The sequence below is a fragment of the Hyla sarda genome, chromosome 2, assembly GCF_029499605.1.
Source record: "Hyla sarda isolate aHylSar1 chromosome 2, aHylSar1.hap1, whole genome shotgun sequence".
NCBI classification, from domain to species: Eukaryota; Metazoa; Chordata; class Amphibia; order Anura; family Hylidae; genus Hyla; species Hyla sarda.
The window spans coordinates 378509006-378532873 of record NC_079190.1 but is presented as its reverse complement, the minus strand read 5'-3'; the positions used below and the strand labels follow the sequence as shown (position 1 = coordinate 378532873).

General features: G+C 43.1%; 1 protein-coding gene across 3 annotated transcripts in view; it reads left to right on the top strand.

Moving 5' to 3' along the window:
- NLK (nemo like kinase) overlaps nt 1–23868 on the top strand; it is a 183048-nt gene that overhangs the window by 60950 nt on the left and 98230 nt on the right. For all 3 annotated transcript variants that reach the window (XM_056558478.1, XM_056558476.1, XM_056558477.1), the window contains exon 2: nt 22161–22290. In XM_056558478.1, coding sequence (XP_056414453.1) covers nt 22161–22290 — 130 coding nt within the window. The remainder of the gene's footprint in view (nt 1–22160; nt 22291–23868) is intronic.

Sequence of the window (23868 nt, the reverse complement as noted above, 5' to 3'; positions counted from 1 at the left end):
ACTTTTTAATGGAAGTTGTGGAACTGCACAGAAAACAAATAACCTGTCCCAAACTTCAGTGAGGCTTCTGGGCCCCCTCCCTACCCCCTGCGCTGCCACACAGCTTGTAGAAAGCAGCAGTGCAGCGCTGCACAAGGGTGGGGATTATGCCAGCGTGCATCGGCCCCTACGGTTACCTTTTAAGCTAGTCCCAGGTTCAGTGACTATAGCAGTCTTTCTTTTATATGCTTTTACCATCAGCAGCATAAGTGGATCGTCTTTTATATCTACAATGTTTGTCCAGACATCTAACTTGCGGATCTGTAAATTGGTGTTCTGAAATTACAGATTATTTATTCTTTTCAGGGTCTGAAAACAGTCATATAAGGGGTCAATACTGGGTTTTAGGATTGCAAATGAAAAAGCTGCCATGCCACATATTCAGCTGAGAGGCCCAGAATTCAGCGCTACATTCAATAATCCTATTAATATTTGATCGGGCTTGCTGGATACAATTAACAGATCACATTTACTAATGTGGATAGGCCTTGTGTGAAGCTGAGGTCAAGTACCTTCAATGTGCCTGATAAATCCCTTGCGTTGTGTTAAGGTTTCCTGGTGCTCTATTCAGATTCTTTTTAGTCTGCAAACGTGGCTTTTTAGAAGACTAAAACCAATCATGTTTTAAATGTTTTACTACAGCTTGAGAGCCACAGATTGAAGACCCTCTGTATAGTCTTGTGCAGTTTCAGGCTCTTGGTTTCTGGCATTTGCCATAGCCTTTACACAGCATCATCGAGACATGTGCCTTCAGCCAGAAAAAGGGAGTTTTCTCGAATAAATCCCACTGCCTGCTTGGCCATAATATGTTCAAAGCAGTCATACATTTAAACTATGAAATTCCTATGTACCAAAAAATGTTTAAAAATCTGTCTATCATTGTCTTCAGCATGAGGAAGGACATTGTATCAAGATGCAACACATCCTAACCTGCTGAAAAAAAAGAAATATATAAAAATCAGTCAATATCTTAAATAGTGCGGTCTACAAAAAACCCACCCAAAAAAGGACATTCATGGGTATTTGGGGGGTGTTCTAGGGGCTTAAATACATTAATTTTGATGATTTTTCACGTTGATCGGCATCGCCGGGATTGTTTTGAGCAGCTAATGGAAGTAATTTTCACCGGTCGTGCTGATGGGTGACAATCACATACTGTGCCTGAACACCATATTTTTCAATGTTTTTATGCCAGAAAACTGACAGATCTGTCTGATTAAATCTTCCCATTGCCGTTTTATATTATCCAGATGGTCCGCAGCATCCTCATGCCGTCCAAGTCAGTGGTTTCCAAATTGCCTGGTTGTGCACAAGGTAGCGTTCTCTAATGTAGCCATTCTTGTATCTTTTATATTATTTCCTTGAGGCCCATTGCTAAAAGTGCAGATTTGCAAAGCACTATGGGAATTATTTGTTTCTGATGTTATCAAGTATAGAAAACCTTGCACGTTCATTGTAACCCTTCCAAGAACTTATTGTCGCTAGCGACGCTGCCTCCGTCTCTGCAGAACTTGAAGCAGCTGCTTCCTCCGGTTAGATGAGAGCAGACTCAACATGGCATGAAATGACTCTACTATCATGCCCATTCATTACCAACTACAGGCTCTGCCGACCTTTTTCATTAATGAGAAATGGATCGTAGGTTGGTAAATATAGACGAACATTTCTTCTATGCAGCCTTGTATCACTGTCGGAAGAGATAACAAGAAATTCCTGCCTCCTCTGATATGTCGCCATCTGCCAGGTGCTCTGTGGCCTCCTTTTATGTTTATCCAACATTTGATTGTAGATAAAGTTTTACTGCATGAGCACAAGGTAATGCTGATCAGATAGTATATTAGGGCCCTAAAAAAGACAATAAAACTAATGGCAGGTTTTTGTGAATGCAGACATTTTAGTGGTTGATGCAATCTGCAGCTTATAAGTTTACAGCTTTGACAGGTGGTTACTAACACAATGACAAATGGCACTTGGCTAAAGGGGTACTCCGCCCCCTATATTTCTTATCTCCTATCCAAAGGATAGGGGATAAGATGTCTGATCGCGGGGGTTCCGCCGCTGTGGACCGCCACGATCTCCGTGCTGCACCTGGCATTCATTTAGAGCGTCGGGTGCTGCACCAGAGGTCGCCGGCCACGCCCCGTTTATGACATCACAGCCACGCCCCCTCAAAGCAAATCTTTGGGAGGGGGCGTGGCTGTGTCCCATAGACTCCCATAGACTTGCATTGAGGGGGCATGGCAGTGACGTCACGAGTGGGGCGTGACCGTAACATCATGAGCCTCTGCCCCGCATCGCCAGTCATTCAGCACAGAGCAAAGTTTGCGCCGTGCATTCAATGCCACCACGTTTAGGATAAGGTCACACGGGCCGTATTGTGCTGTGTATATGCTGCAGCGGTTTTTGCTACTCATTGACTTAAAGGGGTTCTCAGGTGCTTAAACATCTTATCACCTATCCAAAGGATAGGGGATAAGATGCCTGATCGCGGGAGTCCCGCCGCTGGTGACCCCCTGGATCATGCACGCGGCACCCCATTTGTAATCAGTCCCCGGAGCGTGTTCGCTTCTGGTCGGATTACGGGCGACTACAGGGTGGGCGGCGTGTGACATCACGCCTGCGCCGGCGTGTGATGTCATGCTCCGCCCCTCAATGCAAGCCTACAGGAGGGGGTGTGATAGCTGTCACGCCCCCTCCCGTAGGCTTGCATTGAGGGGCGGAGCGTGACGTCGCACGCCGGCGCAGGCGTGACATCACACGCCGCCCGCCCTGTAGTCGCCGGTAATCAGTCCCGGAGCGAACACGCTCCGGGGACTGATTACAAACGGGGTGCCGCGTGCATGATCCCAGGGGTCCCCAGCGGCGGGACTCCCGCGATCAGGCATCTTATCCCCTATCCTTTGGATAGGGGATAAGATGTTTAAGCACCGGAGAACCCCTTTAAATGAGGAGGAAAATACATAGCAGCACAGCGCGCGTGTCCCTACACATACACCACCTTCCTATCTAGCAATGTGTGTGCATGATCCCAAAGCAGTCACAATAACCTTCTAGTAATGCAGTCAGGATCAGTAGCAAACATTCTCTATATCAAATAATGTAATGTAAATGTCTGTTAGCAGTAAAACTAAAACTTACAATCTAGTAAAGGTAGGCAGAGTCGGTCTTTCAGCCAGCGAATGTGCCAACACTAATATAATGTCTACCATGGTTTATAAAGTGTTAATGTGCAGGAGGATAAAAAAAAAAAAAAGCTGGAAACAGGTCTTATGACTGCAGAACAATTTGGAGTCCTGGAAAGGAACATTTACAACTAAATGCCAGTGGTAGGTCTTATTGAAAGAGGTAAGCCTTACCAGAGAATCGGTGCAGCATGGAGGGAATCTTGCGGACTGGTGTAATATTATTATGTAATGATGGACAGTAAACATAGGTCAGTGAGACTTAAAGGGGTACTCTGGAGGAAAAAAGTTTTCAAATCAACTGTTGCCAGAAAGTTATGTATGATCTGTAAATTATTTCTATTTAAAAAAAATCTTAATTCTTCCAGTACTTATCAGCTGCTGTATACTACAGAGGAAGTTGTGTAGTTATTTCCAGTCTGACCACAGTGCTCTGCTGCCACCTCTGTCTGTGTCAGGAACTTCCGGAGCAGAAAAGGTTCGGTAAGGGGAGTTATACTTTATGTAGAAGCAAAATGGAAGACGCACTCACCAATGTCTTGCTGGGACGAATCAATTCTTTATTGCAGTGTGTAGTTCATAAAATCATCGGGTACAAAAAATGCACAGGGAGCTGAAGGTGGACACAGGCAGGGGGCGGCAACTAGTTTCGCGCACGTGGGCGCTTCCTCTGGCTCGCACTGTGCGAGCCAGAGGAAGCGCCCACGTGCGCGAAACTAGTTGCCGTCCCCTGCCTGTGTCCACCCGTGTCCACTTATGAACTACACGCTGCAATAAAGAATTGATTCATCCCAGCAAGACATCGATGAGTGCGTCTTCCATTTTGCTTCTACATACAGTATATATCTGCTATTTCTTATTGGATCGATGCGCACCATTTGGAGAATCATAGCATGCAATACCATCGGTACATTTTTTGACGGTCTCTCAGACTAGCGGTGCCGGACATTCTCACTTTCTATTTGGATTTCATCGGTAAGGGGATTTCCTTCTCTGGACAGTTCCTGACATGGCCAGAGGTGGCAGCAGAGAGCACTGTGGTCAGACTGGAAAGAACTACACAACTTACTCTGTGGTATACAACAGCTGATATGTACTAGAAGGATTCGTTTTTTTTTTTTTTTTTTTTTTTTTTAATGGAAGTCATTTACAAATCTGTATACATTTTCGCCACCAGTTAATTTGACAATGTTTCTTTTTCCTCTGGAGTACCCCTAAACATGCAATTCCCTGCTGTTGCCAAACTGCAACTCCCAGCACACCTTGATAATCAAAGGCTCTCAGGGTATGATTGGAGTTGTAGTTTGGCAATAGCTGGAGCGGCACAGGTTAGAGATCACTGTCATGGGTAAATCTCATAAGAGTGTTGTAGATAGAGTTGCTTTTATTATTAGGTTTACATTTTTTTATAGAAGAACCAGGCATGTAGTACATTACACAAGATGGTATGTTAGCAGGACAGAAAGATGCATTCAATATGGGACGTGGTTTGGAAATAAATAGAGATGAGCGAACTTACAGAAAATTTGATTAGTCACAAACTTCTCGGCTCGGCAGTTGATGGCTTATCCTGCATAAATTAGTTCAGCTTTCAGGTGCTCCGGTGGGAACGGAGCACCGGAAAGCTGAACTAATTTATGCAGGATAAGTCATCAACTGCCGAGCCGAGAAGTTTGTGACAAATCGAATTTACTGTAAGTTCGCTCATCTCTAGAGATAAAGTCTAGTCAAGAGACGATCTTGGCCTGTATTGGTGTCGGAACAGCATAGTCTTTTCTGCCTCAGGTGACACTTAGGTAAAGCGTCAGATCTACAGTCCTTACCTCCAGTCCACAAGAATTCCTAACAGACAATGCTCTGAGAATATAAAATATAAAATTCTGCAAAAAGAATTGATGTTACATTTTTTTTTCCAGAAATTCCACAGCAAAAAAATTGGACAGGCAGAAATTCCATTCACTACAATGTTCACTAGCAGTATTTTTGAGCTGAATTTTTCCTCCGGGTTCTGCATCACCCTAGAGTTGCGGAACCTTACCTTAGCTTGCAACTTTTGTTTACCTTCCTGTTTTTTTGTAGCGTGTGCTTCTCTCTTTGTATTATCATTTGCATCCTTCTGTAGATATTTGGTTCTTGGTTCAACAGGTGCAGTGGAGGGGCCCTGATGCATATTGTCATGCACATGATACTTGAGAGTATTTGTCACCAATATTGTGATATATTCCTTTGATTCCTCAAAGATTTTTACTTTTTGGGTCATTTTTATTTTTTCTAATCTAAACACCATGACGTGAATCACAAAACGTGCACAAAAAATGGTCCCATCACAATAATAGGTTCTTTCAATGGTGAAGAGTCCTTGATCCATTTTCTTACTGTCAGAGTCCCACAAGTGGCCAGCCGTCTCCAATGCTTATGGGGACCCTTTTTTTACCCTGGCATCTGTCTATACCATCTCCCCTGCATTAAGATTAGGAAGCTTGGGTTTTTTCTTCCCATCCAAAGTGTTAGGCTAAATGTTAGATAGACCCTTTAAAGGGGTGACACAATGGACAAGAAGTGATCTAAAACAGCGCCCACCTACCCTGGTCTAGGTTTTTATTTTATTAGTGGAGTAAAATTGGTTAATAAGAACAGTAATCCCTACCATGCAGCTACCCAGCTGTTGTAAAACTACAAATCCCTGCATGCACAGCCGCAGGCTTCAGTAGTTTGAGCATGCTGCGAATTTTAGTTTTGCGAGAGGAGGCTTTAGAATATTGGTGTTCTGATTGCAGCCCTCCAGATGTTGCAGTTTTGCAACATCTGGAGGGATACAGTTTGTAGACCACTGCTTTAAACCCTTAACGACCACAAAAGTAAATGTACATCCTGGTGCGGCGGCACTTTCCGCATCAGGACGTACATTTACGTTCTGTGTATGACCGTGAGCATCGGCGCGGTGCTCGCGTCATACACTGCAGCCGGGAACCTGCAGGTAATGGCGGACATCCACTATCGCACGGATGTCCGCCATTAAACCCTCAGATGCCGTGGTCAATACAGATCACGGCATCTGTGGCAATGCGCATGTTAAAATATATGATCGGATCGCCCTCAGCGCTGCTGCGGAGATCCTATCATCTGTAATGGCGGCCGAAGGTCCCCTCACCTGCCTCCGGCCGTCTCCCGGCGTCTTCTGCTCTGGTCTGAGATCGAGCAGACCAGAGCAGGAGATCGCCGATAATACTGATCAGTGCTATGCCCTATGCATAGCACTGAACAGTATAAGCAATCAACTGGCTGCTATAAATTGTCCCCTAAAAAAAAAAGTTTAAAAATATAAAAATAAAAAATGTAAAAATTTTGAAAAATCCCCTGCCCCAATAAAAAGTCCCTTTTTCCCATTTTTTTACCCCCCAAAAAGCGTAATTTTTTAAAATTATAAACATATTTGGTATTGCCGTGTGTGTAAATGTTCCGAACTATCAAAATATATTGTCAATAATCCCGTTTGGTGAACGGCGTAAATGTAAAAAATAAAAAAAAGTACAAAAATGCTTATTTTTTGTCACATTTTATTAAAAAAATATGTATAAAAAGTGATCTAAAAGTTTTATATATGCAAATGTGGTATCAATAAAAAGTACAGATGACGGCGCAAAAAAGGAGCCCTCATACCACCCCATGTACTGAAAAATGAATAAGTGATAGGTGGTCAAAATAGGGTGATTTTAGATTACTGATTTTGTACAAAAAGGTTGAGATTTTTTTAAGCGGTACAAAAAATAGAAAAGTATCTAGCCATGGGTATCCTTTTAATCGTATTGACCCACAGAATAAAGAACACATGTTATGTTTACTGTAAAGTGTACAGCGTGAAAACGAAACCTAGGGCTGTGCGGTATACCAGTTCATACCGAATACCAAATTGTTGTGCTGCACGATATGAATTTTAACCCATACCGCAATACCGGTTTGCCCCTTCCCCCTCGGGAATGAATTGTCAGCCCAGCGCTGCGCTGTCCCCACATAGGGGAACTAATCATATGTTACCCGCGAGCGCTGTTCTGCCCCCCCCCCCCCCCACCAATTAATTATTAGCCCAGCGCTGCGCTGTCCCGATCGGGGTAAATACTCACCCGCAAGCGATGCCCTCTTCGTCCTCCTGTTTGTTGCGGCCGCCGGCACTGACACTCTATACTGGTGGTCTTTAACCTCCAGATGTTGCAAAACTACAACTCCGAGCATGCCCGGACAGCCGTTGGCTGTCCGGGCATGCTGGGAGTTGTAGTTTTTCAACATCTGGAGGTCCGCAGGTTGAAGACCACTACTCTATACTGTATCCCTATGCCCGGGCTGCAAAAGGTAAACAAAATAAACTTCAACTCACCTTCCCCGACGGTCCGGACCAGCTTCCTAGGGAATGGAACGTCGGACAGCCGTCAGCCTATCACCGGCCACAGCGATGTTCCACCTCGGCCAGTGATAGGTTGAGCCCACTGTCATGTAAGAAGCCGGCTTCTTACATGAAAGTGGGCTCAGCCTATCACTGGCCGAGGCGGAACATCGCTGTGGCCGGTGATAGGCTGACGGCTGTCCGACGTTCACGTCCCCAGGAAGAGCGTAAGGCCGACGTAGAAACATGTGTTAAAGTTTATTTTTGTTTACCTTTTGCAGCCCGGGCATAGGGATACAGCTATAGAGTGTCAGCGCCGACGGCCGCAACAAACAGGAGGCCGAGGAGAGCAGCGATTGCGGGTGACTTGAGTAGTACCCCAATGGGGGCAGCGCTGGGCTAATAATTTTTTGGGGGTGGGTGGGAATAGCATTATATACCGTGGAACCGCCATAAGTCACAAAAACACCGCTATACACAGATTTGACCATACCACCCAGCCCCAATGAAACCCTCCAAAGCGTACAAAATTGTGTTTTCATTAAAATTTCCTCCCTAAAATAATAGTTATTTGGGTTCCCCATACATTTTTGGGTAAAATGAGAGGTTTCATTACAAAGTACAATTGGTCACGCAAAAAAACAAGCCCTAATATGGGTCTGTACATGGAAATATACGTGTTATGGATTTTAGAAGGCGAAGAGGAAAAACGAAAACTCAAAAATAAAATTGGCCTGGTCCTTAAAGTCAAAATGGGCTTGGTCCTCAAAGGAGTACTCTGGTGCAGAGTATTCCTACTCCGTCCTGCCCGGGCTGCAAAAAAAATGAAAATTAACCATCACTCACCTCCCTGGGTTCCTGCAGAGTGCCACTACAGCCGATCGGTCCTCCGGTCCATCTTCTTCATACTTCCGTGTGAACGATGGCGCTCAGCCTATCGCCGGCTGCCGTGATGTTCTGCCTCTGCCCATAATAGGCTGAGCGCCATGTGACGCTTAGTTCACACGGAAGTATGAAGAAGATGGACCGGAGGGCCGATCAGCTGTAGTGGCGCTCTTCGGGAACCCAGGTAGGAGAGCGATGGTTTATTTTCATTTTTTTTTTTGCAGCCCGGGCAGGACAGAGCAGGAATACTCTGCACCAGTACTCCTTTAAGGGGTTAAAAGTATAGAAAATATCAAAATCCAAGCACTTAGAAGCAGGTCATCAGTGATCTGAACGTGTGTTCACAGGTGGGCACCTTGGTGCATTAAGCCATCTATACGGCTCAATTAGCCATTGTTTGGCAGTAGTTGCGCTGTATTGCTGGGAATACATCCATGTTTGTGCAGAGTTAAGCTTGTATTCTATCACGAGCCATTGTTCCATCATTCCCTCACTACGTTTTTATGTGGCAACAGCAATTGCTTCTTTTGCGTTCTTTGTGTTCCTTTTTCGGCTGTATAATTGCATACTTCTGATAGAATGGGCTCAGCTGCGCCATTTGTCAGCACAACTGCTGCTCCCCGATACACACAGTGTTACACCACCAATAACAATACTTGGTTGATTAAATATTCTAAAATAAGGCAATTTTCTCCTGCCATTTAAAACCATATTATGTGGCTTTGGCTGATCATTTCTTCCATATTACTGGCTTGTTGAAGTTCCCGGTAAATCCACCACTTTTTTTTTTTTGTTCGAATTTAAAGACATTATAATTTTATATCAATTTTGTTTTTTCCATTGATCTCCCTTTACTGGAATATATGTCTGCTTTCTCCTAAAAACAGCATCACACCTGTCCACAGGTTTTGTTGTATTATAGCTCAAATCCATTGAAGTAAATAGGGCTGAGCTGCAATACCACGTACAACTTGTGGATAGATGTGGTACCAAAAAGTAGCCATGCTTTTCTTAAAATCATACACCATTACCTGGGTTGTGCAGTTTAAGTCCACAGCATGTCCACTGTTGTGTCACATCGGCTGTGGCTTTTCCCATTGACCACTATGGGGGAGTCGAAATCCGCAATGTATCGAATTGCTGCTGATCAGAAGCAAGATCAACGACTACAGATTTGGAATACATTGGGGGAAATATATGAAGCCAGTACTTCAGACTTAGAAAAGTTGCAAACTCTTGCTCAATTCATCTGCAAATCCACTCATCGACATTACCCTTTAGCCATGTTCACATGGAGGAACTTCCGTGCAGAATTCTGCACTGACGTTCCGCAGCAGCATTGATTCCAGTGGAATTCTGTTGCACTGTTCAGATGGCAGAATTTCCGAGCCAGATGTTTCTGGTGCGGATTCCGGAAGGAAATGCATTTCTGTCTGAGGCGGCATGTTGGCACCATAGTGTTGATCCAGACAATGCAACAACTTTTTAAAGGAAATCTGTCCTCAGTTTTACCTGCACTAAATAGTTGGTACAGACAGGTAGTGCTGGTGACACTGATGACGATACTTACCTGGTCCCGTTCCGTGTTCTGGTTCTCCTGCAATCTTCCACGTCTTCTTTTCCAAGGCTGATTGGAGCATGGGCGGAGTTTAGTGACGTCACCACTGCTAGGACCTAGCAGAGAAGAAGCAGCGGTGGTATCATGAAGTTCCACCCATGCTCCAAGTCTGCACCTGAACAGAAGATGGCAGTAGACTGCAGGAGAACCAGAGCACCGAACAGGACCAGGTAGGTATCGCTGTCATGTGTCACCTGTACCGACAGGTTAGTGCAGGTGACACTGATGACAGACATACTTTAACTCCTTAAGGACGCAGGGTGTACCTGTAGGCCCTGCCCCCACTCCCCTTCTATTACGCAGGCTCAGGAGCTGAGCGTGCGTCATAGCGCGGTGGTCCGTGTCTAATGCCGGAAATCACCCGGCATTAACCCCTTATATGCCGCAATCAAAGTTGATCACTGGGTCTAAAATAATCCCGGCGGCTCTGCAGAGCTGATCGGGATCACCGTGGTAAAAAGACATCAAACACTTGTGGGGTGTTAAGGCTCACTGGACCCTTTGAGGGATGTAGTTTCCAAAATGGTATGCCATGTTGGTTTTTTTCTGCTGTTCTGGCACCATAGGGGCTTCCTAATTGCGACATGCCCCCCAAAAACCATTTCAGCAAAATTCACTCTCCAAAATCCCATTGTTGCTCCTTCCCTTCTGAGCCCTCTACTGCGCCTGCCAAACACTTGACATTCACATATGAGGTATTTCCTTACTCGAGAGAAATTGGGTTACAAATTTTGGGGGGCTTTTTCTCTTATTACCCATTGTAAAATTTCAAAAACTGGGTCTACAAGAAATTGGAAAATTGCTCCTGAACTTTGAAGCCCTCTGATGTCTTCCAAAAGTAAAAACATTTCAACTTTATGATACAAATATAAAGTAGACATATTGTATATGTCAATCAATATATCATTTATTTGGAATGTCTATTTTCCTTACAAGCAGAGAGCTTCAAAGTTAGAAAAATGCTACATTTTCAATTTTTTTTCATCAAAATTTGGAATTTATCACAAAGAAATGATGCAAGTATCGAGGAAACACCAGTAGAAGAGAAGAAGGAGCAGGAGATGGGGTGGATGGAATGGATAACCTCTTGCTTCTGCCGCTGCCTGAAGAAATAATCATCCCTATTCCGGCAAGCTGCAGATTGCAAACCACGCTCTCATCCTCCAGACCAGTCTGCGACACGATGCAACATTTTTTCCCGACTGACCCGATGTGGATTCTTCCAAACCCGAAAAAGGGGTGTAACCCGACATTTCTGAGCTTTCCCACGTATTTATAAAGGTTTCCAACCCGAATATGTTGAATTGTTGTCGATTTTTTCCCGACAACTCAGAGGAGTTGGAAACCAAAACCCACGTGCGACAAACAGGATGCGACATAATAATAAATACCAGGGGAAAAAAGCTGTCAAGTAATAAGGCAAGATAGACTTACAACCCGATTGTCTAAGTAAATGAAGGCCCTTGTGTATTTAATAAGTGTATGCCAATCTGAAGAAGGTTGTTATATCCGAAACGAGTCACTGGTGAATAAAACTTGACTTCTATATAAATAATAAAAAAAAAAATAGCTTATAGATTACTTATCTGGAATACCCCTTTAATGTGTATAACCATCTTACTGCTAACCACTGGGACCCCATTTATCCCAGGAATGTTAGGAAAATTGTTCCCAGAATAAGAAAGTGTATACTGCATATGTGGGGCCAGCACTCCATTTTTCTCTATGGAGCATTGCACTCTGCAGTGTTCGGAAGCCCCTCTAGAGAACAAATGGAGCACTGGCTGCGCATATGTGGTGTATTTTAGGGACATTTCACCTGATTGGGGGGAGTCCTATTAGTCAGACCTTCTGATTAGCATCCTCTGTCCTATGGATAAACCATGTATGCAATAGGGCTGCACGATTATATCGCAAAAGCAATGGAATCGCGATTTTTGCAAATTGCAATATAGCGATACGGCCCTCTGGGAAAACTTGCGATTATCTGCTCGGGCCGGCTCCAGTGTGCGGCTGCAGGCGGGGCTGGCCAATACAGGTAAAAACAAATTAAAATACTTAGTTAGTGTTTCCCAACCAGGGTGCCTAGAGCTGTTGCAAAACTATAACTCCCAACATGCCCGGACAGACTTTGGCTGTCCGGGCATGCTGGGAGTTGTAGTTTCACAACAGCTGGGGGCACCCTGGAAGAGAAACACTGTGCTAAGTAAGAGGAGCAGGGAGAAAAATAAAAAAAAACTGCTCACCTACTCCTGATCCCTGCAGATGCCGTTCCCCTCCGTGCGGTCTGGTATCTCCTCTTGTCCGTACAAGTAGAAGGACCTTTCCCTTTTCAGCCAATCACTGGCCACAGCAGTGACGCGTATCAAGCCAGGGATTGGCTTATGGCAAAAGGTCTTTTTTGGCTTGAAACGCACTAGTTTTCCCGGATCTGGCGGGAGATTTGAAAACCGTCCGGGAAACCCAGTGTACTTGCAGTACAAAAAGCTACCTACTTGGGGGGTGAGAAGGTGACCATGGTGGGGAGAATATGACATGGAAGAATGTGACACGGGGGGTGAGATGTGACCATGGGGGGAGAATTCGGCAAGGGGGGGGATGTGACATGGGGGGAGAATGTGACGGTGGGGGGAATTTGACAGGGAGGAGAATGTGACAGGTGGGGGGGGGGGGGGGATATTATTACAGCAAGCCCTATAGAGAGAGGTGGCAGTAATTGTTCCATTTATATGAATGGGAAGTGTGTCTGAGCATGCTCTGTGACCTTTTCGAAGGTCATTCTACAGCAGAATTTTTCAAACAGTGTGCCTTCCACTGTTGCAAATCTACAACTCCAATCATGCCTGGATAGCCTTTAGTTATCCAGGCATGCTGAGAGTTGTAGTTTTGCAACAGTTGGGGGCACACTGTCAGGAAAACACTGTTTTACAGGAAGGAGGAAGCTGATCTGTGAGCAACAGCGTTTGTGTATACCTATGTTATCTATATATATTAGTATCACCTTTCATCCTGTGTTTTTAGATAAGAAGGGCACTGCTGGGAAATGATCTGTACAGAACAGAAAGTCTAGGCTTAGTTTTAGCCCTTGTGGCCAGAATGGTATTGGCAAGATTTCAGAATTAATTTAAAATATAGATTGCAAAATGGAAAATTAGAAAAAAAAAAATCACCAAAAATTCATAAATGTTCAACATCAAAACTTTATTTAAACAATTGGTCATTTTCTGATGGTCCATTCCTTTTAAGTAGTAAATGTCTAGAATCCCACATTTCCATCTCATAACCGTATATATGAAAAGCTGCTAAAGAGTTCATATGTTCGGTGTGTCAGCTGCCAAGATTGACAGCGCTCCAGAAAATTGTCACGCGGCCATGTGAAATGAGTAGTCACTGTACAATCTGCAGGACGGGCACTGCCATTGAGTTCTTGGAAATGGCTGCTCATCTACTGATGCTGAAATGGTATAAAATCTGCTGCTGTATAGATAGTATAGAAGTGCTGCATGTGGCTTTAAAGTGTGATGCTGGGATGGGTTCACACCTCGTTCATCTATCCTGTGGAAATCTCCCAATATGCGTTATGCCCGAATAGATAGCCCCAATGTAAGCAACTGTATATCATTGTAGGAACGTAGCCCCAATGTAAGCAACTGTATATCATTGTAGGAACGTATACTCCTTGCAGTGCAGTGATATAGTTGACGTGGTGACTCAAATTTACTCAATGCTCAAATAGATGACAAGAGTACACTATGTCAGATTCTGTTGGTATACACTATGGACAGATTTGGCTGGAGTGTGTAATGAAAAAAGCACTACACATTTGGTCTGAACATATAAATAGTTCTTGATTAATGAATTTCTAAAAATTTACTGTTTGAGAGAGATATAATATCTATATACTGTATATACTAATCTTCCTTGTGCCACCTTGGTATTGCCCTCCTGCCCTTGGGCATTTACAGAAATGGTCGGGCATGCTCAGTTCTACTGCATATTGCTTGTTATTCTCTACTGAGACATAGATCTGGTGGGGTTATGGTGACAGGGATTATGAGCAGGTTTTTGGTAGAGAAGAACCTATAACTAGAAAGATTATAGTGCGGTGGGGGGGGGGGGGTTATTGGTAGATTCTGGAGCTGTTGAGATTATGGTGGGGTGGGGGAACCTGCAGCTTGTAAGGGTGTATGGTGGGATGAATTGACCTGGGTCTTGGGCTTGGAATTTTTAAGTGAGGCCCTCTCCAGATTTTGGTGCTCAGCTGACCATACAAAATTAGATAGATCTCCTGTCTCGGTTTCATTAAAAACTTTGGCTCTGGTTAGTGAGCGGATGACACATGGAAGGCTTTGCTCCCTGCTGCACCTTCCTGCCACTCACCAGGAGCAAGATGGCACTGCTGATGCTTTTCTGTGGAGGGAGCCTCTCCGCTGCCAGGTCCACAAAGGAAGTGAGAAGTAACGGTAGATGGCAAGAGGTACTGTAAGTCGGGATTGGACTTGACAGACGGATTAGGGGAGGAAAGAAAGTAGGAGGGAAAGTGAAGAAAAAAAGTAGAGACTCCCTTGGGAGGGGGCAAACAAAGAAATAGACATCAAGGACAGAAGCAGGGCACTAAGGGGCACAAAACCTACACATACTACTACAGGTTTCTCTGGTGGAGATCTTATGCAGCAGGGCACGTACTTCAGGTTGTGCATGCATGCATAAGATTTTCAGAATTGGTTACAAGGATGGACCAAGCCTTTACATACCTGACAGAAGAAAACCCAATGACCAATATGTAATTTTAGTTCAGTTTGGGTATATGCATCTTACCTTTTAATCTGTTTAGACAGAAGATTGTGTATAGCTATTTTTTCTTCTCACTTTCGGCTCTTTTGGATTTTTCCAGGCCAGTCGGAGTCTCTAGACTTAATAGAGGCATTAGGGATTCAGCTCTCATAAAGTTCCTCACTATATTGGCTATGTGTTACTTCAATAATTGTTTGTTTCTGATGGTAAAATAAAAGTGCCTTGTAGGAGCGCTGCCTGTTTGTTCTATATGAAGATTTCCCACGTTCGTCTCTTAACCTGCAGAGCTGAACACGAGGGCAATCCTTCCCTAGCAGGCATGTGTCTGTGTATCTATCTGCTCTGAACTTGAATGGATTGAAGCATCTTAGTGGTTTAGAGTGTAGGCCTCGAGACACCGGAGATCATCTCTAGGGCACCTCTCTTGTTTGTTTTTCCCTAACTTGTTTCTGGTTAAACAAACACTAGGATGAGTGGGTATTTCTTCTAAGCAAATGCCAGTGGGTATAAAGTGAGGGAGAGACAGGATGCCAGCATATCTCAAATATTTGCCAGTAATTCTAGTAGAACTTTTCATCCGTCTTTTAGTAGTCTGCAGGGTATGTTCACTGGACACTGGTGACTTTCCCATGATCTGCAGAAAAGTGCTCAACACAGATAAAACTGGACTAGCGGCCTTTCCCTACCTGCCTTTTATTTAAGTAAATACTGTATTTCCTTTGAAAGAACAGTTCGGGGGTCACCTTTTCTTATAGCAATGTTGTGCTGTTCCTATTCATCTTGCTTATATGACTAAGAGCCAACTGGGTTTTACCAGTTGGGGGTGTGTCCCTACACTATTCAATCAAATCTATGTAGGGGACCCCCCCCCCCCAACTGGTAACACCCAGTTGGCTCTTTAGTCCTACATGTCTAGTAAGAATAATAAAGGAACACTTAGGGCAGGGGAGGCCACAGGTTTACTTTGAGAGGGAAAGGGATCTGTACAGACTGGTACTGGTGGGAATTGAGTGCTGTTTCCAATTGTAATCCTACTGCTTGCAGCAGATATAAAAAAGGTTAACAGGCGTTTTACCTTGAAGTAAAATATTCCTAGATGTGTACAGGTGGCACCCATGGCATGCATTAAAATGCCTATAGTTTGTGTGATTCTGTCATCCAGCTTTCCATCCAAATGTTCTAAGTTACAGTATAAGTGGGCATCCAGACTTTAAACACAGATAAACTGTGCAGAATTTTTATTTAAAGGAAATCTGTCATCAGTGTCCCCTATAATCACCTGTTGGTACAAACAGGTAGTGCAGGTAATACAGAGAACGCAAGAACATGCTGCTTTTTGAAGAAAAAATTTTAAACAAAAAAATGCGCGTAAAAATAGCAATGTGAATACAACCATTTCATTGAATGTTTTAGATCTGCTTTTGCCAGAAGATCTGGTTCTGTTCTTCTGACATTATAAAATTTGTGCAGCCCCTTTCTCTGCCACCTCCCGCTGGACATCAGATGTAATGAGTCACTACTGCACGCCAGGTCTCACACCAGGTAAGATCGTTTCAAGGCACCATCCCTTACCCAGCAGTTTTAGGGGTAGAGTCCTACATGGCACACCTGCAGCAGGTTTCATGCAGGGGAAATTCCGCTTGCAGATTTTCTGCTGAAGAATTCCACAATGGGAACAAAAAGGCGAGCAGAACCATTGACTTCATTGGGTAGCTACATAATCAGATTGCGGATTTTCCGCTGCCAAAACCCACTGCGAATGTGTTTCGTGTTACCCTACCCTTACATTACCTAAACAATGTAGCTTGCTGTTGCTGCGCTGTTTATGCAACGTCTATTAAAGTCTATAATATTTACACAAATTCTGTAAAACAGCTGGCGCTGCTGTTTTTAGATCCCTCCTCTGGCACCAGCAAGCTTGAGGGAGACTAAAAGGCCCTCCATCTCAAGATAGATGCTGGTCCCAGAAGGATATGGATATGCTTTAAATGTTCAGATGGGAATACCCCTGTAACAAGTCTTGGTGCATGGTGATTCCCATGTGTACATCTATTAGCTGACACAATGATGTCTTTACTGTAGTACGGTATATAGTAAGTGACATAATCGGGTCAATCCTAGTAGATGGCAGCTTTCACTTTGGAGTGTTCATTTTTGGGCAACCGAATATTTGCTGGGTTTATATACAAGAATTTGTTCTGTAAAGTCACTGTTAGGGACACAACAGATCTTTACAGGGCAGTGAATGTGTGTTTCTGTAGAGGGCTGCACTCTATAGCACTTTGGACTTCTGGCTGACACTTTTGTCCCTTAGAAAGAATTACTAGAATTGCCTATAGAGTGATTTTGCTTTTTTTAGATAATCCTTGTAGTTGATGCATTGTGTATACATATGTATAAACAAAGAAAATCTTGCAGCTTTCGCACTGGTCCTGTCAATTCTGAATCTATAGAAATCACTTCTACACATACACACTTACATACACATACACACACACACACACACACACACACACACAGATAGATAACACAGGATCCACCATTCACTGGAAGTTTTAGTCACAGCTCCCCCTCTGCTCCCCCTGATCTTCTGCTGAAGATAGGGCAGTGGAAGGATCCAGGAAGGGGCGTTTATTATAAAACATGATTTCCCTAGTAGAATCCCATAGTTATGTTTAAAGTTTAAGCTAACAATCGAGTTTACAAGTTTTTATAGCCTTAGCTGAATGACAGCAGTTTTTCCAATGGTTTGCAGCTTCAGTCTTTTGACTCTCCATTCCCTTCACTTATACAAGTGTCTCTGGTCCTGCAAAAAAACATATTTACTTAATCCCTTATCAGTGAGAGGCTAGGTTACCTATGGGTTCCCTTTTACATCAGAACACAACACTATGGAAAGTATTGCCGCTCCTAATTGTGCATTGCGTGGCATATAGTGAAGCACATGAAAAGCATGCTTCTTCACGGTCACTTAACGTGTTCGTTTTGCGGTTGTGAGGCACTGCATGCATTGTTCTTTATTCTTAAAGTAGAGAAGTCATTGATTATAACTTTTTGTGAATTGGGACATTTAAACTTGCTTTTTTTTATTTTTTTTATTCCAATCTAAATTTAGTAGGAGTCGGTGCATTGTTTGCAGACTCCGACTCCAGGTACCCAAAATTTCGTCAGACTCCTCGACTCCACAGCACTGGCCATAGCACAGATTCCCCACCTGGACTGTGCTACTTACATCTGCCTGCGGGGACTTCCTGGCGGAGGTGCATGCTATAAGTGCCGTCATCGCATGCGCTGTGCAGGACGTTTGCGTCCCTGCGCAGCGCTTGTGCTGACGTCACTCACAGCGCGCACCTCCGCCAGGAAGTCCCTGCAGGAAGATGTAAGTAGCAGTTTAGTGACTGGGCAAGACTGGTTGCCCCATCATATGTTCACCGGGTCCCATGTAGTAGTGTTTGCCAAAGTGTGTGAAGTCTTCCAGCATTTTGCCCTGCTTGCCCAAAGCAGGGCTAAATGCCTGAAGAAATCACCTGCCCAGCGCCCAGAACTGCATGTCCAGTTCCAGATCCCTGGTGTGGGCCACAAAATTTCCCATAATACTTAAAATAGTGCATTTTTGACAGAATGTGCAGTCCTCAAGCACTATATATTCGCTGATCTATCCCCTTTCTGTGCTAACGCTAGAAAACCCTCTTGGGGTCTACTCACACATACAGTATCCTATGTATATTTGATGCACAGGATTTGAAGCTGTGTTCAGTCATATAGTTTACATTGAATTCAGCAGCATAAAAACGTCAACTTCTAAACCTGAGCATCAAATATGTGCAGGATACTGTACATGTGAATAGACCAAAAAGTATCCCCTACCTGTATCCTAATATTGTCCTACCAGAGTCTACATTTAGGCTGGATTCACATACAGTATTTTCAGCCATTTTTTTATGTTCCCACAAAGTTTTTTTTCAGCCCTTTTCATAGTCCCATTGTAATCTTATGAAAATACCTTTCCCTACTTCCTGCCCTGCTGTCCTATGTGGTAAACTCCTTACCAGTATTTTTCCACATTTTAAGAATATTTTCTTATCAGCTGTATATTTGTGGTGACCTTATTGTACATACTGAATAGCTCTTCTGCCCAGTATGAAGTAAACACTTGAGTCTCGGAGTTAAGTTTCTGATAGCTCGCTGTGTCTGCCGGTAGCCTTAACCAATAACCCTACTTGGCAAAGAGAATCAGGGAAAAATGTGTTTTGTTCTCGGTCAGTATATCTTCCTTACTATGAAGATTAAGGACACAAAAGTATCATGTACGCATGCAAATGTTTTAAAGGCTTTTACGCTTTTGATCCAAGTTTGTAATTTTGTAGGGGTGATGGCTGAAGGCCAAACAAATGTGCGGCTGACAGCTGTTTTATGTGTATGTTCGGCTTTAATATGGTACTGGGCTTTATTGGTTAATTGAGAAACACTCGGCACCAACAGGTTAGTGTTCACTGACACACCTGAGTGTCAAACTGTGCACGGCCCCTGGAAGCTGCTGAAGAATTCTATAGGTGCTGATATGATACAGTAACATAAAGGATGAAGCGGAGCACTCACCAGGTTGTATGCAGGTGCTTTTTATTGCTTGTCAGAGCAAAGCGGGGTGAGACATACAGGGGAGCAGATGGACAAGACGCCCTGCGTCTCGTTCATCTGCTCCCCTGTATGTCTCCCTCCACTTTGCTCTGATAAGCAATAAAGAAGCACCTGCATACAACCTGGTGAGTGCTCTGCTTCATCCTTTGTTACTGTTTATATGGCTTTATAATGTCACGGTTAACAAGAAGAAAAATCTGCCATGTTCCAAGTAGATCAGATGAGAATCGGGTGCTGAGACAGAAGGGCTCAGTTGATCAGCATTTTATGGCTATTGTATGAAATATATAGATTTTTTTTTTTTTAGGAATCTTTGCTCAGGGCTGATACAGTCTATGGGGTACATGTATCATTTTTGTGTATGGTAGAAGCAGTTTACCCCTTTTGCCTAATTCTAAATTATGCACAGATGCACATTGCGGGCAAATATAGTAATCTCCTCAATCCACTCTTTGAAAAATAGAATCGATGATTTAAAGCATCTTGCTACCTGCAGTCCAAGATGGCTTATAGTTATGTTAAAAATATGGTCATTGCGCAAGATTTCTGCGGGTAAATGAAATGTACGCAGTTAATAAATTCTTGCGTACTAAATATGTCACTCCAAGGTACTCCAAAACCTACACATCTGGAGGAAATGCTCCACCAGAATGTACGCAAAATTTAAACACAAAACAGGGGTAAAATCTTTGATACATGTCCCCCTATGAGTGCAGAGAAAGTCTATGGGGGACATTTATCAATGTTTGCTTATGTATTCCTTTTTTTTTTAGTTTTTTTTTTTTCTTGATATTTTTTTTTTTGCTTATGTGCGACTTATTTATCAACTTCTTTCAGGCTGTTGATAAATTTCTTAAGCAAATAATTTTTTTTATGCATTGGTAGTGACTTTTTCTGCTCCATGTCTGAGCTGGATTAAATTCAGTAGTTTTTTTTTTTTTCATGTGATGCGACCTTATTGCGACTTTCGCACATGATAAATCTCTGACCACTGCAAGTCAAAAATAACTTTTTGCATTGGTAAGCAAGTTTCTTAGCACTCCCATTTTCCACCATGATGACCACTTATTTTTTATATAACCTCTTGCCAGATGTTGCCAAATCTTATCTCCCAGACTCAAAGTAGTAATGATCCTCTCCTATACATCCTCTTCTTCACTAGGAAATTTTTACCCAATAACAGAAGTAGTCTTCCCAGCTCCATCTTCTTTCCTAAAACCTACCTTATTGACCCTGTTCTCTCACACCTCATTCAGTCTCTGTCCCTGGCTGTCACTAGTCACCTAACTAAAATATGTAGCCCTGTATAAAGGAAGGTTGTTATTAATTATGGACATTATTTGCCCTGATTCTTTTGTACAAATGAATTTCAAATCAGACAATCTGTAGAAAATGTGGTTTGTTGTGTAAGTTTTATTTATCCCGCTGTTTTACTATAACCTATAGTTTATGCTAGGAGTGATGGCAATGTTTCCCAACCTGTGGCTCTGCAACTGGTACATAAGTACAACCCTCAGCATGCCCTGAAAGCCTTTGCCTGTGAAGGCATGCTGGGAGATGCAACTTCAACAGCTGCAGAGCCACAGGTTGGAAACCACAGATTTCAGACAGGAAGTCCACCATCCTGGACTGACGCCCATGAAGAATACTTATTGACATTTCTTCCGTTTTGATACAAACCTATGTGCAGGATTTTGGCATCTCTTTTAAGCTTCCGAAAAGAACAATGTTTTTTTGACTTGAAGGGGTATTTCAGTGTTTAAAAATAAATACAATAATAATAATCATGTGCTGTTTGGGGGGGGGGGGATAGAATAAAAGCCATACTTACCTCTAGCACCAGTCCCTGGCAGCTCCTGTTTGCCTCCATCCCCAGGATGTCTCTCTTCTTCCAGCTCAGCAGTGAACTTGCCCATTCAGCCAATAACTGGCAGCAGTGGTGTCCTGTCTTGACCAGTCATTGGCTGTGCGGGCAGGTCCTACACAGGAAGCAGGAAGAGTGAAGATCGGGGACTAGAGAGTGGCAAGCAGGAACTATAGGACACCAGCGCGGCAGCCTTATATTTAGAACCAAAAATAGAACCACATTCTGTCAGGTGAAAGCAGGAAAACCTTTTCTTGAAAACATTAAAAAAAATTACACTAACCTGTGCAAAGTCGGTAAATGCAATTGCTGTATTTTGAACATCATTTTCATGATATTCTTAAAGAAGTATTTCAGTGTTTTCTTTAAGTACTGTGTGTGTTCCAGTCTCTGCTGTAAAGAATGCTAGATAATGTTTTTTACACGTGTATCTGTATCAAGGTTTTTTTTTTTTTTTTTTACCATTTTGGCATGACCATAGGCTACACCTCAATACCATTCATAGACTGTACTCCCATTAGAGTGTCCTTTTAGACCTAGTCCTAGGAACGCTAATTTGCCCAGTAATCTGCCCTTGTAAAATGCCCATTTATCCTGGCTTTTCAATTTTTCATATTACCGAGGAATGTATACTGTTGCCTATGAAGGCACCATATGGTAACGTGCAATAGTGTATAGGATCCTACTGACTACCTTTTAACTATGTTTTCTTTAAATTGTGTTTTCGTCTTTTAAAACATGTTTTCCAATTCATTTTTGTAGGTCTGTAACAGATCCTCGGGATGGAAAGAGAGTTGCTCTCAAAAAGATGCCCAACGTCTTCCAGAATCTAGTCTCTTGCAAAAGGGTCTTCCGAGAATTGAAGATGTTGTGTTTTTTTAAGCATGATAACGTAAGTAAGCAATTTATTTGTATAAATTATTTTTACTTAAAGACTATAGACAACTTTGCCCTGTACTGGCTCTCTCTACACTCTTCATCCATTCTCTTTGTTTCAATTAGCAGGTGGGAGGGGGAGGAAGATGTACGCGGTAGAGCAGGCTTTTAGGGCGCAAGATGATCAGAGGAGAGCTCATACTAGCTGTGTAGTAAGAGGAGAGTCCAACGCAGACTCTGCAAGGAGAAGTAGGAGTGACTGTACAGCACAAAAGGGATATTAGTTGCTCTTCAGCATGTACAAGGAGAAAAGATCTATCATGGGCTGTAGAAAGAGAAACCAGTCCAGGAATGAATGTGTTACTGGAGGGGCATACCCACATGAGAAGTCTTAAACTAGGAGCAGGTTGCAAACTGCATATCACGAGGTAATAAAGCTTGTATACTAACCTTTAGTAATTACCTTGAGTAAAACAACAAGTTACACGAACATATATATTTTTTAACAAGCAGTCAATAGAAAAACAAACGTTGCACTCATCACAAAAACGGGAAATTTTCCTTCAGTACATCTTCTTATTGCAAGGTGCTGTACATAGCGGCTGGAAAGGAGGGAGGCAGAAATCAGCTCCTTGGAGCTGGCTGAGAGCAACCACCTGAGCTGCTTAGTGCTGGACTTCTCTCGTTCTCTACGAATTAGATATATATATTTTTGCCTTGTGAAAGTTGTCTGTAGCCTTTTAAAGTAGAACTATTGTGCACAAAAAGTTGTCCCCTAAGTTTTAGTCCAACCACTGTGACCCTCTGCGATCTCCTGCACAGGATGCAGTCTCCGCCTGACAGGCATCTTCATGTATCTCGATGGGAGAGCCAGGGATGCAGCTTTCGGCTATCCGGCTATCTCTGGCTCTTCCATAGAGATACATGGGGGGTCTTCTGCGGCTTCGTGCGGGGGTCAATACGCGTTATTCCCGGGGAGAGCTTGAGTCCCATTAACCTTTTGTTCACGATAGTTCTCCTTTAATTGTTTCATTTATCTGTGTGTGTCCGGGAAGAATGAGTAGAACATATGGGCTAAATCTCTTTACTTTAATAGTACACAATGGGATTGTCTTTTGTTCATAGCAGTCAATGGGAATACTGTACACCTTTTACTTGCTACCTGCACTAGAGATGAGTGAAGTTACAGTAATTCGATTCGTCACAAGGTGGATACAATCCTAGGAGACTCTCTCCTAGGACTGTATCCACTGTTTTCAGCCCACCGTAGCACCTGAAAGCTGAACTAATTTATGCAGGCTAAAGTCATTAACCGCCGAGCCGAGAAGTTTGTGACGAATCAAATCAATGTAACTTCGCTCATCTCTAACCTGCACTGCAAATGCTGGTTGGTTGCAAACTGGGTTACATTTTTAGAAGGCAAGTGGTGGCCCTGATCTGCTTGGATAGAAACTCTGCCTACAGATAACTGCTCGTACTTATCAGTTCCTGTTTGTATTCAGTAAATCTTCTACAAAAAGTTTTGATATGAGTGAAACCCTCTCTGACTGCAACAATATATTTAGCAACATAAAGATCTTTCTGTTCTATTTTA